At 41.3% G+C, this 15,813-nt stretch overlaps 1 protein-coding gene across 2 annotated transcripts; it reads right to left on the reverse strand.

Annotated features, from left to right (window-relative positions):
• Positions 1 to 4,635: 4,635 nt before the first annotated feature.
• LOC122700587 (heterogeneous nuclear ribonucleoprotein A1-like) lies at positions 4,636 to 6,559 on the reverse strand. Of its 2 annotated transcripts, XM_043913563.1 has the most exons (2): positions 5,750 to 6,559; positions 4,636 to 5,590 (listed from the first exon to the last, which is right to left on the reverse strand). In XM_043913563.1, exons 1-2 carry the CDS (start codon positions 6,498 to 6,500, stop codon positions 5,379 to 5,381), a joined length of 963 nt encoding a protein of 320 aa, XP_043769498.1. In that variant the 5' UTR covers positions 6,501 to 6,559; the 3' UTR covers positions 4,636 to 5,378. The 2 variants fall into 2 exon arrangements, with proteins under 2 accessions (XP_043769498.1, XP_043769497.1); XM_043913562.1 differs by having other exon boundaries at positions 4,636 to 6,559.
• Between the last annotated feature and the right edge of the window lie 9,254 nt (positions 6,560 to 15,813).

Below are 15,813 nucleotides of genomic sequence, written 5' to 3' on the forward strand. Positions count from 1 at the left end.
GACTGGCTGAGTTCTGAGTGTTCAGAGGCGCTCTGACCAGCATCAGCATGCAGGCATTTTACTTGATGAAGTGGTCCTTCTGTTTGGGGCCTGAAATATCACTCTCAGCTCTCTGGACTGTACCCCATCGCTGTCATGTGCCTTGTGCTCCACTTAAATATTTTCCTGTCTTCTCTTACTCTGTGGTTAGGAGTCAGGCTATATGGGTTGGAATCTTCACTCCACCATTTCCTAGTGCTCTGAAGTTTCCTAAGCCTCAGGTTCTTCATCCGAAAAGAGGTAAAATTAACAGTACCTAGCTCAGAGGATTTTTATAACAATTAAATAAGTAAGGGTTAACATAGTTGCTGGAACATAGTAAGAACCACTAAATGTTAGTTCTTGTTTTTAGTAATAGCATAATTATGCCTCCTCTTTGCTATGCTTTTATATCAGACTGGAAACCTTGTTTTCTATAGTGGTCTATTTTTTCATCTCTGTCCTTCAGGACTTACATTAATTTTAGTTGTCTCAATATATGTTGCATTCCCTAGTTAAACCCTACAAACTGTAAATCACCACAGGTATTCCACCACACCTCTGGGCTCCTAGTCCCTCCTTGCCTGATGCTAGCACTGTTCCCTAGAAGCTTTTTAAAATAAACCTCTGTGTAACTGGCTCACCAGATTAACTGACTGTCCTTGTGTGTTCCTGCTAGCTGGCAGAGCCTGAGGCAGGGATTAAAGCGCTAACACTAGGGACACAGAAGCCCAGAATGATGAAGAGAAGAAAGTGAGAAGTGATGCAATACAAATATGCAGGGAAATGCAAGTCATCTTCAAGATGGTCACTACTTCATTCTGAGCTCCAAAGAGATGCACAGTTCGCTGGACAGACCTGTTTACTCAGCACGAAGGACTTTCTCCTAAGAGGCTGCAGGGAGAAGCTCACTTTGTTCCGTCCATGGAGGGAAGAAAAGAGACAAGATTTACCTGCCCATGCCTCCCAGCTCTCGTTTCCTGTCACGATTCACAAGGAGATGTCTTCCCAGAACTTCCAAGGTGCATTATCAGGGGCTTTAGTAACCACTCCAAAAGCCAGATCCCTTGCCTAAAATATGGCATTTCATTGAATCCAAGGTGGGAAGATGACTTGGTGTGAATGGGTGCTACCAAAAGAGAGGAGGAGGAGGAGGGTCATCCAGGGAACCTGAGAAGATGCAAGAGAATTGTATCCACTACCCTGACTCTAGTTGCCTGTCTAAAAGACTGGACTGATAGCTCGCTATGTCAAAACTCACGATCATAGGCTCTTCTCTAGTATTCTGCAGTCATCTGGTCTAACCAGATAAATTACTCCTCTGTCCATGGTTTTCTTCAGGCAAGAATGTTAGAGTGGATAGCCAATTCCTTCTCCAAGGGATCTTCCTGACCAGGGATCAAATCTGAGTCTCCTGCATTGTGGGCAGATTCTTTACCATCTGAGCCATCACAGAAGACCAGTATTCTCTATTCTTCTGGTCTAACTAGATAAATTACATGCTTGCTAAGAATCTGTTATGTCTATTCCTAAATTTTCCTACCATTTGCACTTGTTATTATAATCACAATTTAGTTAGATATCACATAATATGATAAACTATGAATGTAAAAAGAATGAAAGGTATTTGTATGTAAACTACGGAGAGAGTTTTGGGAAGACTTAATAAAGGTATGTCTCTATGAAAAATGCTGTCAGAGTAGGTATATTAAGGGAGACAACTGTAACATATCTGCACGAGGCCAACGTAAAAAGCCAGAAGAAACTGTACTCAGATTGTATCACCTGTGACTTTACATTCTTGCTCCAAGGAAAATCATATATAAAGCATGATCTATGTGGTACCGCACATAAGACAATATGGAACTCCAGTCAGCAAATTCATAATCAAAGAAAAGCCCTTGGCTAATAACAACTAAGATACAGGTTATTTTATATATACCTACTTATTATAAATTTAAAATAATTTTTAGAGTTATATATACACTATGTTTTAAGATTCTGTACCAGCATTTTTTATTTCCCAACTCAGATAGGTCTTGGTAATGCCATGGTAACAAACAATCCCCAAGCCTCAGTGAATAATACAACAAATGTTATTTCTTGTTCTCGCTAAGACTTCGGCTCCTGGAAGCATGTTCTCCATGGATGACCGCCCACAGCATTTACCATATGAGGCACGTGCCCTCCTAGGAAAACATGAAAGAGGAAGAGGAAACGTGAGAAATCCTGAACAGCTCCTTGACGCCACCTCTAAGTGGTACTCTTCACTGCTGTATCTTAGCCAAAGAAAGACACACGGCTGCACCTACATGCAAGGAGGCGGGGAAGGCTAGCCTTCCCAGGTGCCAGACGGCGAGGAGCAGTGATGTTCACCACGCCAACCTACCACTGTCCCTAGCATACAGAATGGGAGGACAGCTGCTCGACTAAGTGAAGGAGTTTGAGGCAGAGAAATATGCCTGTTCTCCCTTAAATAATGGAAATAAACAGTTAATTAGGTAGATTGATTAGTGACTATATTTGATAGATTAGTGATGATATTTTCAAAACTATCCTGGTGGCTCAGGCGGTAAAGCATCTGCCTACAATGCGGGAGACCCGGGTTTAATCCCTGGGTCGGGAAGAGTTGGAGAAGGAAACAGCAACCCACTCCAGTATTCTTGCCTGGAAAATCCCATAGACAGAGGAACTTGGTAGGCTACAGTCCATGGTGTAGCAAAGAGTCGGACACGACTGAGCAACTTCACTTTATTCTTTATTTCTGAGAGATCGAACCAAATAAAGCAATTCCAGAGAAGACTTTTAAATAATAGTTCAGTCAAGAACCTCCAAAAGTTTAATTCAGCCCACATAATTTATCGTCATCAAAATGTAAAATATATTCCTCTAATCATGCATTTTACCCTTATAGAACACTGACACATTAACTCCTCCTACTAAAAAATCCATTTATTAGCAATTGACTACCAATATGACAGTCTTTAAGTGACTGCTATTCAGAAAGTTCAATCAGAAAATATTTTGTATTTGAAAAATGATTCCAAAAACTATCCAATAATATTCTTTGACATTTTTCTCTTCTTCTCCTACTTATTCTTCACTCTGCCTTCTTTACTAACTGCAGTTTTCAATGTCTATTGTTAACTTAAAACTTTTTTAAACAAAATAATTTTTGAACTCCAAAAGCTGTGCCCATTTAATCTACTTTATATTTAGCTGTATTTCAATTTTATGCTGCTCTCTTCTAGCTTTTGTTTTTTATTTTCTTACAAACTAGTTTTGTCCAACAAAATATTTATTGAATATGTGTCATATCTCAGCTCATGTCCATACATGTTCTACAAATGAGTAGAATTTTTGTGTGCATTTATTCATCAGTCTACTCCACACACCCTATCCCAGGTCCAATTCTGTTGACTTAAGCCTGCTTACAATAAACAACAGCTCCACTCCAACAACTGGGTCACTAGGGAAAGAGAAGGAGATATCTTTTCTTGGCCATTATACTCTCCGTATAGGGATTTCCCCAATGGCTCAGCGGGCAAAGAATCCACCTCCAATGCAGGAGACACAGGAGATGCTGGCAACCCACTCTAGTATTCTTGTCTGGAAAATCCCAAGGACAGAGGAACCTGGCGGGCTATAATCCAAAGAGTCGCAAAGAACTGGATGTGACTGAGCACAAGCATGTGCAATACTGTCAGTATAATGACTTGCTTTCCTAATGAACGGCTTCTTCATTAGAATACTTCCAAATACCAACAATACCGCCAAAACTATTTTGTCTTTAGAAAAGGTGATACATTGTGCTTTTTATTTAATTTTTTCTATTTCCATGACTAATTGGTGTATTTTTCAATCTGCCTATGATATGTACTGAGTCATTAGTGAGCAGTTATATAACAAACTATTATGGTATAAAAATGTCAAGCTGGGGAGGTGTCAAGGCGAGGTCTGTTTAGAGAACGAAAGCCTGATCAACCTCCTTTCCCTTCCCCTTTAGTCTAAGCAGCAGCCAAGTGTGGTATGAAGTTTGGGGGAAAGGGAGGGGAAAGGCGTGGTTAGAAAGCACTCCCTGGTGATTCTGATAGGCCCCTCCCACTTCACACACACACACATGCATGCGCCCCTCACAGAGCCCCAGCTAAGAGCCTGTGGACTGGAGGGCAAATCACAGCACTTGGGGAGAACTTTGCTCTACTGCTTACTAAGTCTACCATGGCCTGCAGCAATTGCCTAACTCTCAGCCTCAGTTTCCTCATCTGATACAGCATTTATCTCCTAGTGTTATTCTGAAGGTTAAATAAGATAATAATCATTAAGAGTCTTAATTCTGTATATACTCACAAACTGGTTTGAAACATCATGTTGAAGTCAGTGTAACATGTTATCACCAATATCTTGGAAAATAATAATCAGCAATTAAATTCAATACTTAAGAACAAAACTGTGTGTTTAGAATTTAGACATCTAAGTCTACTACATAATTTCCACTAGGTTGAATTTTTCTTATCTTTTGTGCAAATGTTTCTCAAAATTATAATAGTCATTTATAAACTAGGTGTCACTGCCCATTGGTGAGCAATGAAATAAATGAGTGGCTTGTAACTAGCATTTTTTTTTTTTCAAGAGGGTATTAAATCTTTTATTGATTACACATGATAATGGATGATACACAAGCTTCATTCCCATCTATAACTTTTATCTGGTACCATAATTCAATTTAGATATATTGCATAGGATGTGCCAACAATCATTAATAACAAAAAAAAAAAAAAAAACCTCCATGACTTTGCATGGGTGACCCTTTAAATGGTGAACTCCAGGTCACAACACAGTAACTGTCAGTTCAACTACACCAAGGTTCTGAAGACAACAGCTTCTCCACCAAGCAAGTTGTAAATAAATTTCAAATGGAACCTGGCATCACCCTGAAGGAATTCTAACTTCACACTGTTGGGGTAGTTTACCAAAATGGCTTCAGAGTAGACTAACTTTACACAGCACATTAAAAAAAAAAAAAAAGACATTTATTCAGCGTCATGATCAGACTATTTACATTTAGCAATCAACAGCATGGGTGCAAAAAAAAAAATCTACATTAAAACCCTTTGTTGGAATGCTTTACACTTTCCACAGAACAGAAACTAAAATAACCTGTTATACAATTAGTCACAAGTACAGTCCTCGAGTTTTTTGCCCATACACATGAGTATTGTCTAAAACATGTCTTCTTTGTAGCAGCTAGGCCCTGCCACCACTGTGCTTGGCTGAGTTCACAAATCTGTTGTAACCTGTAGCTTCCCTGTCACTTCTCTGGCTCTCCTCTCCTGCTAAGCTTTGTTTCCTGGCAGTAATTAAAACCTTCTGCCACTGCCATAGCTACTGCTGCTGCTGGAACCACCATAGCCACCTTGGTTTCGTGGTTTGGCAAAGTATTGGCCTCCACCACCATAGGGGCCAGAACTTCTGCCTCCAAAGTTTCCTCCTTTCATGGGTCCAAAATTTGAAGATTGATTGTTGTAACTGCCAAAATCATTGTAGCTTCCGCCACCTCCAAAATTGCTTCCACTACCACCGCCAAAGCCGCCTCCGCCTCCACCGTTGTTATAGCTGTCATAGCTGCCACTCCCGCCATAGCCACTGCCCTGGTTTCCATAACCCTGTCCACCACTTCCATAGCCTCTGCTTCCTCCAGAGTAACCAGGGCCGCCTCCTCCATAACCACCGTCATTACCAAATCCATTATATCCATCCCCACTGCCACCATATCCGCCACCACCACGGCTGCCACCAAAGCCACCTCGACCACTGAAGTTTCCTCCACGACCAAAGTTGTCATTCCCACCAAAACCACCTCCACGACCACCACCAAAGTTTCCAGAACCACTTCGACCTCTCTGGCTGGATGAAGCACTAGCCATCTCTTGCTTAGACAGGGCTTTTCTCACTTCACAGTTGTGGCCATTCACAGTGTGGTATTTCTGAATGACAATTTTGTCTACAGAGTCATGGTCATCAAAGGTTACAAAAGCAAAGCCTCTCTTTTTGCCACTGCCTCGATCAGTCATGATTTCAATTACTTCAATTTTTCCATACTGTTCAAAATAATCTCTCAGGTGATGTTCTTCAGTGTCTTCTTTAATGCCACCAACAAAAATCTTTTTCACAGTTAAGTGGGCACCAGGTCTTTGAGAATCTTCTCTTGACACGGCCCTCTTTGGTTCCACAACTCTTCCGTCCACCTTGTGTGGCCTTGCATTCATGGCCGCATCCACCTCCTCCACCGTGGCGTATGTGACAAACCCGAAGCCTCTGGAGCGCTTGGTGTTTGGATCCCTCATTACCACACAGTCTGTGAGCGTTCCCCATTGCTCAAAATGGCTCCTCAGACTCTCATCAGTTGTTTCAAAGCTCAATCCTCCGATGAAGAGTTTCCGCAGCTGTTCGGGCTCTTTGGGAGACTCTGATTTAGACATGACGGCAGTGGAGGCGGGGAAGTCTTCAACGATGCTTTCTCGGTGGCGTCCACGGGCAGAAAGCTAACTAGCATTTTTTAATGAAATAAATAGTTGGGATAGAATAGAAGCAATCAGAACACATAGTTTCTTAATAAGAAGAGTGTAACTTTGCAATAAATGCATAATGATATAAACTATATTTCATACTAAATATGTTTTTTAAGTTTGTAAAATACTCCTCCAGGACAAACCCAAGCAAAATATGGGATATTTTTCTACTATCAAATATATGTGATTTTATCTCATCTTCTTAATTAAGAATAATAAAATATAAAATGTTTTTGCTACCATCTGAGCCAAGTTTTTCTTTAGTAACTTCTGTATCATTATATATCCTTGGGAATGTTTCTTATGCAGCTGGTAGCTCACATAAAGCGACTCTTTGTGACAGAGAACAAGAAGTGATGTGCACACCTCAAGTGTCTGCTGCCTGGAGGAGGTTCAGCGGTGCTACAAGGGCAGGGCCACCCAAGGAGCAAATGGTGAATCCAATTAGAGGTACACCCTTCAAAGGAGGGACCTGTCCCATGTAAATGGCTTTTAAATGTTTCTATCTCACATCAAGGACAGAATACAGCATGGAAGGAAAGAGGACAGCTGTCACAAAGACCAGAGGCAGTGGGATGGGGAGGGAGACAGGAGGGGTGTTCAGAAGGGAGGGGACATATGTATACCCATGACTGATTCATGCTGAGGTTTGACAGAAAACAAAATTCTATAAGGCAATTATCCTTCAATTAAAATTTTAATTAATTTAAAAAAAGAGCAGAGGCACAGCGACTGTGAGCACCTGAGTCCTGAGGCAGTAACACCTTCCTGGTTTGCCTGCCCATTTAGGACAAGGTCACTAAACCAGGGTCCCACAGACAACACAGACCTGGAAGACCCAGAAGCAGAGACACATCACAGGGTCCTTATATAACTTTTCTAGATCATTTGCATTATTGGTCGGAGCCAACCATAGTTCTTATCCCAGAGTTTAGTCATTCTCAAGAAATCAAAAAATGCCATTTTTGTAAAGAATCTCTCCATATAGGGGAAATGGGTTATCTGCATTGATTAAGTCAGAATTCTGATGCCCGCGGTTGACTGACACAGGTTAGCAGCCCCCTTTCAAATCCCACCTTAGTGAAGCTAACATGTGTGTCGCGGTGCTCCCCACCGGGCACATGTATGAAGGGCCCACCAGACAAGAAGCCTTTCTGGTTCATCACTGCACTGCAGGAGGCCATGGACCAAGTCGCAGGCTGTGACTTCCACGAAGCCTGTGACCAATTTAATACCCTATTACTCGCGTTTTCTGCACTAGGATTTCATTTGGTGACGTCACTGGATACAATCGAAGTTGAAATTTGTGTGACCTTTTTGCAGGTGCTGCTTTTCACCAAAAAAAAAACACCCACATTATTTTACATAGTTTAGCCACAGTGCAGCAGTGCTTTAGGACTAGAAAGAAAGCTTGGGAAATCTAATGAGGTTGAAGAGAAAAGTGAAAGTTAACGGCCTTGGCTTTAACAAAGGCTCATCCTCCCTCAGGCTCTGAAGAGTCGGTAACTGAGTTCAGTAACTGAAAATTAAATTAGAAGAAAATGCCACCTCTGCAGCTCCCGCTATCTTTAGCATTAATGGTAATAAAGGATGGGGTGAAAGCCATGGACAAGCTCTCAGAGCCATACTTTCAGGCATGGAAATCTGCTGCTATGCCATGCTATAAACTTCCATCGAGTGGTATTTCCCCAGTCTCTCATCCTTTTCCTTCATAGCCATATTCTTATGGTATATTTCCTCTTTTCTTGTTCTGTTAGTTTTGTTCTATTAGTCTTAATTTCCATGTTCCTATCTTCCCCACTTCCTCGTTTCTTTCCTCAACAGTTTGGATGTTTTCCTCCCCCTCTTATATCCTTACAATAAAGAGTTTAACTAAGGCCAAGGTTTTTGTGGTTTTCGTTATTCAGAATCTGAGAGAAAACAGCGAAAGATTCTCCAGAGCTGGGAAAGCACAAGGCTTTTGCCTTTATCTGGTCATATCAAATGAACAGGAACCACTCTCTCAGGATGGTATTATCAGGTTAAGTGATAAGGGTGAGCAGGAAGGACTCAGGCGCAGTGGCCCACATTTTTTAAAAAGGCAGGGACAGGGGCATGGGAAGAAAAACAAATTAGACCTTATCAGGATCCTTGCCATTCTTCAAACAAGCATCTCTAAAAAACAATCAAGCAAGTTGTCAATTTGGCTAAAAATCAGCAATGCTTTAATATAATAAGATGGTACTGTCACTCCTTAACTTCTAAACAAATAACTGAAGAACCTAACTATATTATATAGCCATAAAGAAATAAAGGCTATTTTATCATAATTTGATTATGCTACAAAGCACTATGCATAGCAATTTGTGGATCTAATTTTAGTTGTAATAATCTCTTGCCCTGTTATGTAAATGGGAAAAGACTTTCTACAGGCTTCAGATAGAGATAAGCTTAGGATGGAAAGCATGCAAAAGCCATGGTTCAATTACTCTAAAGTGATCTGCATCATATGTTACAGTACATCTTTCTGCCTTTGCACAAAAGCTAGTATCTGCTGCAAATTAACTACCCTTGTCTAAATGCTTACGGATGCCCTCTGAGAGTTTACTGATTCAAATTCAACCCAAGTTGCACAACTACAAGATAACAGGGGGCATTGAAAAATTTCACAAATACTTCCTTCTTCCATAAGTGTCCCCCCCCCCCCCACCGCAATTTTTGCCCTTCTGTTTCAAAACAAGACATGCTGACCTTTTTCACCAAGTACACGTGCTTGCTGCCAGTTCTGTGGTCTCACCCATTGTGCATCAGGGTTGACCACCAGGACTGTCCCATTTCACCTAAATCTCTTCAGGCAACATAGGCGCAAGTCCTGACCTGACCTCTGAGTGGACATAATTCTGACTCCAAACTTCATATCTTGGAATGCAAAAGGGGAGAGACAGAAAGACCTGTTCCCCAGGGCTCTTTAGTTGTTCTTTGAAATGAAGTTTATAATATTCCAAAATACTAGCTCTCCCCGGGTGGGACAGGCCTTCAGTGACAGCTGGAACCACCCACTGGAACTGCCAGGCTCCCCTCTTCACTGGCTCTTTTCCTTCACCTCTCTCCAGGGCAGCTCTATGCGCTCCTACTGCAGACTCTCTCCCCTCTCGGTGCAAACCACTATCAACACACCTCCAGGGCTTCACCATGTGGTTAGAAATGGCCCTTAGGGGCAGGCATAAGATGTCCTGGGGGAGGGCCTTCCTTGGCCCAGTTTAAGTCAGATGCTGCCCCCACATGGGCCTCCTCACACCACTCACCATGGCAGGAGGGAGTGTATTGCAATATATTTCCACTCTGCATGGGCTATGGCTTTCTGAGTTTGCAAGAAGGTGGGAAGAAAAACAACTAAGTGTTAAATAGTGATACTTGATGCCAAGCGTATCTTTGTTCATCTTTCCCCCTTCAGTATATCTATTTATCTAATATATCTATCTATCTATTTTTGGCTACACCAAAAGTGGCATGTGGCATCTTAGATCCCCAACCAGGAATTGCAGTGGAAGTACACAGTCTTAATTACTTGACTGCCAGAGAAGTCCCCCCTTCAATTTAAAAATAACTATTGTTTCCAAAATTGTCCCTTTATTCCTGTATTCTATTTCTATTATTGCTCCATGGGGGAAAAATATTTGTCTATACATAATTTCTATTAATCTAGAGATTAAATATTCTTAGAGAATGGCCAGGCTGGGACATGAGACCTACTATTGATTAATTTACATTAGAACTGTGATATGCAAGCAATACGTGAGAGAACATAGAAGGCCTACTGTTCTATTTGCTGACTTTCTATATCTGTCCCTTCTAGAAGAGCTGTCCTCACCCAGAACTCCATGCCCACTCCACTTTCACCTCAAGAAGCATAATAATTGTAAATATCAAACACTTTGCTAAATAATCTGTGGTATTTTTTTTTCCTCTCATTTCTTCATAAGTACTGGGAATTAACCACAAACCTCAATACTCAAATATGAAATTCTATATAATTTTTGGAATCTATTAGTAAAGAGAGAAGTTATTTTAACCCACATTACAGTATGTTTTTTCACCCATCCCTCCAAAAAAGCTTTCTTGCACTTTACAAGCTTTTTTTCCTGCAAACACATTGCTGTTACAAGGTGGGTAGTCAGGTAAGGGAGCATGCGCTTTAATTCACATCTTGATTAGGCCACCTGCTGGCTGTGTGGCATGGATTGGGTCATTTAGTGTCTCTGGGCACCACTATTTCCATCTATGCTGTAATAGTAATACAATAAAATATGCAGAGATAGTAAACTATAAAGTGATATACAAAAATAAGGTAAGAGAAGGTATTGTGTCAATCAAGATTCAACCAGAATATATATGTACTTTATACTTTTGTATTTACTTATATATACATCCTTACATAAATAATTATACATATATGTGCTCATGCTTAGTCATGTCCAACTCATTGTGACCCCATGGACTGTAAAACCCAGCAGGCCCCTCTGTCTGTGGAACTTTCCAGGCAAGAAAACGGGAGTGGGCTGCCATTTCCTACTTCAGGGTTTGATACATGTATATACATCCAGAACAGAGAAGGCAATGGCACCCCACTCCAGTACTCTTGCCTGGAAAATCCCATGGACGGAGGAGCCTGGTAGGTTGCAGTCCATGAGGTTGCTAAGAGTCGGACATGACTGAGCGACTTCACTTTCACTTTTCACTTTCATGTGCTGGAGAAGGAAATGGCAACCCACTCCAGTGTTCTTGCCTGGAGAATCCCAGGGACGGCGGAGCCTGGTGGGCTGCCATTTCTGGGGTCGCACAGAGTCGGACACAACTGAAGTGACTTAGCAGCAGCAGCATACATCCCGAAATAAAATATCTATACATACATACATGCACCTGTGTGTATGTGTATATGTTTAATACAGGGGAATCCTGGCTCAGTAGTCTCTGCCAGGCAGTAACCACATCACCTACTGGAGCCCAAAGTGCACAGCCAGGCAGAACTGAAGATCATAAAAGGCTGAGCCCCCAAAAGAAGAGACTAAAACATGTCTATTCTTGCCTCTGATGTTGGTGACAAGGGTATGCTGCAGAACTGAGGGCCCCTCACCACAGAGCAGAACATGGGCACCTGCTTCAGGGAGTCAGAAACTGGAAAAAAAGATCAGAGGAAAGGGAGGGCAATTGTAGGCACACTTGGTGTTTCATTCCAAGGACACAAATGTAGATTATGGTTTTCCTTCCTATCTGCTGCTACCTGGAATACAATGGCCTATTTTCTCTTTAGAGGACTTGAGCCTGATTAGGTCAGGTCCACCCAGGCTATTATCCCTTTTGATTAACTCAAAATCAACTTATTTGGGATTTTAATTACATCTAAAAAACTTCTTCACTGAAGCAACTAAACTAGTACTTGCCCAAATGTGTAGAGGAAGGGGTGTGTGTGTGTGTGTGTGTGTGTTTGCTACAAAATGGCTGCTGTCTCTCTTCCACTCTACAGGTCTTGTGAAAGCAACCCCCTTGAAGCCTTCCTGAACTAGAAGTAAACTAAAGAGGGAGTTCTGGGCAAGCTAGTTCAGCAGAATCAACACACCTCAAAGCCATCTCATAAACTGCACTAATAATTTATATCCTAGGTGCAAATCAAACTACAATGAAGCACCACCTCACAATGGTCAGAATGGCCATTATGAAGAAGTCTACAAAATAACAAATGACAGGGTGGGGTGAAAAAGGAACCCTACTACACCACTGGCAGGAATGTAAACTGGTACAGCCACTACGGAAAACAGTATGGAGGTTCCTTAAAAACTAAAAATAGAGTTACATATCATCCAGCAATCCCACTCATATATCCAGTGTGTGTTTTTAGTCATTCAATTGTGTCTGACTTTTTGCGACTCCATGGACTGTAGCCTGCCAGGCTCCTCTGTCCATGAGATTTCCCAGGCGAGAATACTGGTGTGGGTTACCACTCCCTCTCCAGAGGATCTTCCTGATTCATGGATTGAACCCAGGTCTTCTGATTGCAGGCGGATTTTTTTGTTTAAAGCATTTTAAATTTTTTTTAGCCGTACTCTGTGGCATGTGGGATCTAGTTCCCTGACCAGGGATCAAACTCGAGCCCCCTGCACTAGAAGCTCAGAGTCTTAACCACAGGACCACCAGGGAAGTCCCAAGGCGGATTCTTTACCATCTGAGCCACCAGGGAAGCCCCTTACATGCAGATGAAACTATAATTCAAAAAGATACATGCATCCCTATGTTTATAGCAGCAGCACTACTTAAAAAGCCGATACATGGAAACAACTCAGGTGCTCATCAACAGAAAATTGGTTTAAGAAGATGTGGCATACACACACACACAGGCACACATATATATATAATGGATTATTACTCAGCCATAAAAAAGAATGAACAACGCCATTGGCAGGGTGGATCTAGAGATTATCATACTAAATGAAATAAGTCAGACAGAAAGATAAATACCATATGATATCACATATATGTGGTATCTATAATATGATATATATGAACCTATCTATGAAACAGAAACAGATACACAGACATCGAGAAGAGACTTATGGTTGCTGTGGGGGGGAGGGAAAGTTTGGGAGATCGGGATTAGCAGATGCAAACTAGTATACACAGGATGGGTAAACAACAAGAAACTATATTCCATACCCTGCAACAAACTGTAATGGAAAAGCATATGAAAAAGAAAACAATATATAGGTATGTATAACTGAATCACTTTGCTGCACAGCAGAAACTAACACAACACTGTAAATCAACTATACTTCAATTTTTACAAAGGGAACGCTTTCTGTCCAAGAAGACAAATAGAAACACTCTACTACACAAAGGCCCAGGGGGTCATTCTCTGTGCCTGTTATTCCCCTCCCCCTGCCCACCCCAGACGTGATCTCTTGCATCCACTCTTCCTGACAGCACCACCTCTCTGTGGTTACTTGGTCCTCAGTGGGAGAGCGCACATGGAGGGGACTTGCCCTTCATCACCCTGCTCCCCGCCGGTCCTGACCATTAGCAATGCAGTCGGCTAGTGATGCCCTAGTTTGAACATAAAACAGCGTCGCCACATCACTATGTTTCCTTTCCTTTTGGACAAAGGATGCTTTTCTTCCTTCTTTAGAAGTCAGTCTGGGCCCTTCTACGCTCTTGCAGTGCTTTTCTCACCCTAAGCTTGGCTTTGGGGAACAGGTTCAACATGTATTTTTAAAACACATTCTCCCCACCACTGTTTCTCTCTTCACTCTTCTGAACTGTACAAAATATACAGGTCAGAGCACAGTAAGGATGGGGCTATTTGAGGAATTTGTTTTCAGTGCAGTCACAAAATAAACTTAACTAGACCTTGTGGTATTTCTTGATAATTCATCTTTACTAGTGGAAGAAACTTTTGACACTATAGGTTCCCAGGATCCGGACTAAAATGCAGTTTGATTTGTTGTCCGTTCTCACTCGAGTATTGAGGGTCATTTTCACAAGCTATAGATTCTGGCTTTTGCCAAACAGCTCCCATACCCGGACCTGAGGAGACAACAAAGGCCACATTTAGTCCCTCCACATGGAGTCAGTTTTCCTGCCCGCACTGCAATGAGGCTGTGTCTACTTTCCATAATGAGTTCTTACTTTGTCCTCAGTGGCCAAGCCTCTGCCACATAGCCCTATCCTAATATCCTGGATCTCCATGCTAATTTTCTGCTTTACTCTCTGCTTCAGTCCTGATACCTAAAAAGCCAGCACTTTTGACGTTCAGGCCTTCCAAGGGTTGTCAACTGCCTCGAAATACCAGTTGATGTGACTGGGTGTCCATTATTTATGGCTGGATCTCCTGGAAGAAGCCTTCATTATATCTGCCTGCATCACTCCTTCTTTGCCACCAGCAGTCATAAAACAGCCTTTGTCTGCTCCCTCCTCAATATCCTAGTCACCTGCTGATATGTGCATATCTTGCCTATTTGTGGGTCAGTCTCACACTGACTGCCTAATTGTTCCAAAGGCCTCTGAATAGCTACTGCCAGCACTTCTCCCGGGAGCTCACCCCCTTCTCAGTTCTGAGCCCTACCAGGCAGGTCCATTTTACCAGTGATCAAACAGTTGTGGTTTCTAACTATGAACATGTGATTTTTTTCACAGAGATGCAAAAATTCTGTTGAAACCAAAGTATACCAAACATCAACATGAATCAGCCGTAGGTTTACCCACGTCGATGTTTGGTAGAAACCAATGCAATACTGTAAAGCAATTATCCTTCAACTAAAAATAAAAAATCAGAAAAAAAGATAATACAGAAAGACAAAAAAAAAAAAAGAAAGCAAAGTATATTAAGAATAAATTTCACAAAATCTTTGTTTCTACATTTGCAAAGTAATTCAATACAGAGCTCCTGAACACCTTAATGAAGTAATTACAGATGCTGATTAGAATGTACTTTATAATTAGTATAGATAGGGCTTCCTTCCTTCCTCCCTTTTCCTTTTCTTTCTTACTCTGAAAGATACAGCTTGAGCCGGAAATTGTGCTAAGCACAGGGAATATAAGATAAATTTATATAAGATACATGCACAAACACATGTTATTGGCCCCTTAGGTTTTTGCATCATAAAGTTTGAGACAAATAAAAAACAAATAACTCAGCTCATGACAAGAGCCTACAGAAATGAAAGTGCTTGATTTTGTCTAGAAGTGGGGGAGGCATTTTAAAAAAACAAATTTGAATTGACTCTTGAAGAATGGTTAAGATGAGTTTAGTAGACAAATAAGGTGAGAAAAGGACTTTCTAGGTAGATGAATAGAAGGACAGAGACCTAAAAAAGACGGCAATACATTTTGGGAACTGCAGGGAGTTCCACATTGCTAGCATTCAGGGTTGGTCCAGGAGTGGTTGGAAGCAATTAGTCTGAAAAAGCAGACAGGTCTGAAATCATAAAGTTCCTTGTAAGTAATGCTATGAAATCAGGACTTTATCCTGCAAGTGATGAGAAGTTATGGGAGGATTGTAAGCAGTAGAGTGATGTGAATTTGTTTTATATTTAATCAGAGGATATATAGAAGAGAGAAATGGGAATAATTAGAAAATTTCCAGAAAAGTTCAAACAGAAAGTTCTGAAAACCTAAAATAAGGTGACTGATAAGGAAACAGAAAGGCAGGGTAACAGAAATAGAAATGTACAGCCCAGAACCTCTTTAAAGATGA

Source organism: Cervus elaphus, chromosome 9 (assembly GCF_910594005.1).
Source record: "Cervus elaphus chromosome 9, mCerEla1.1, whole genome shotgun sequence".
In the NCBI taxonomy this organism is placed as follows: Eukaryota; Metazoa; Chordata; class Mammalia; order Artiodactyla; family Cervidae; genus Cervus; species Cervus elaphus.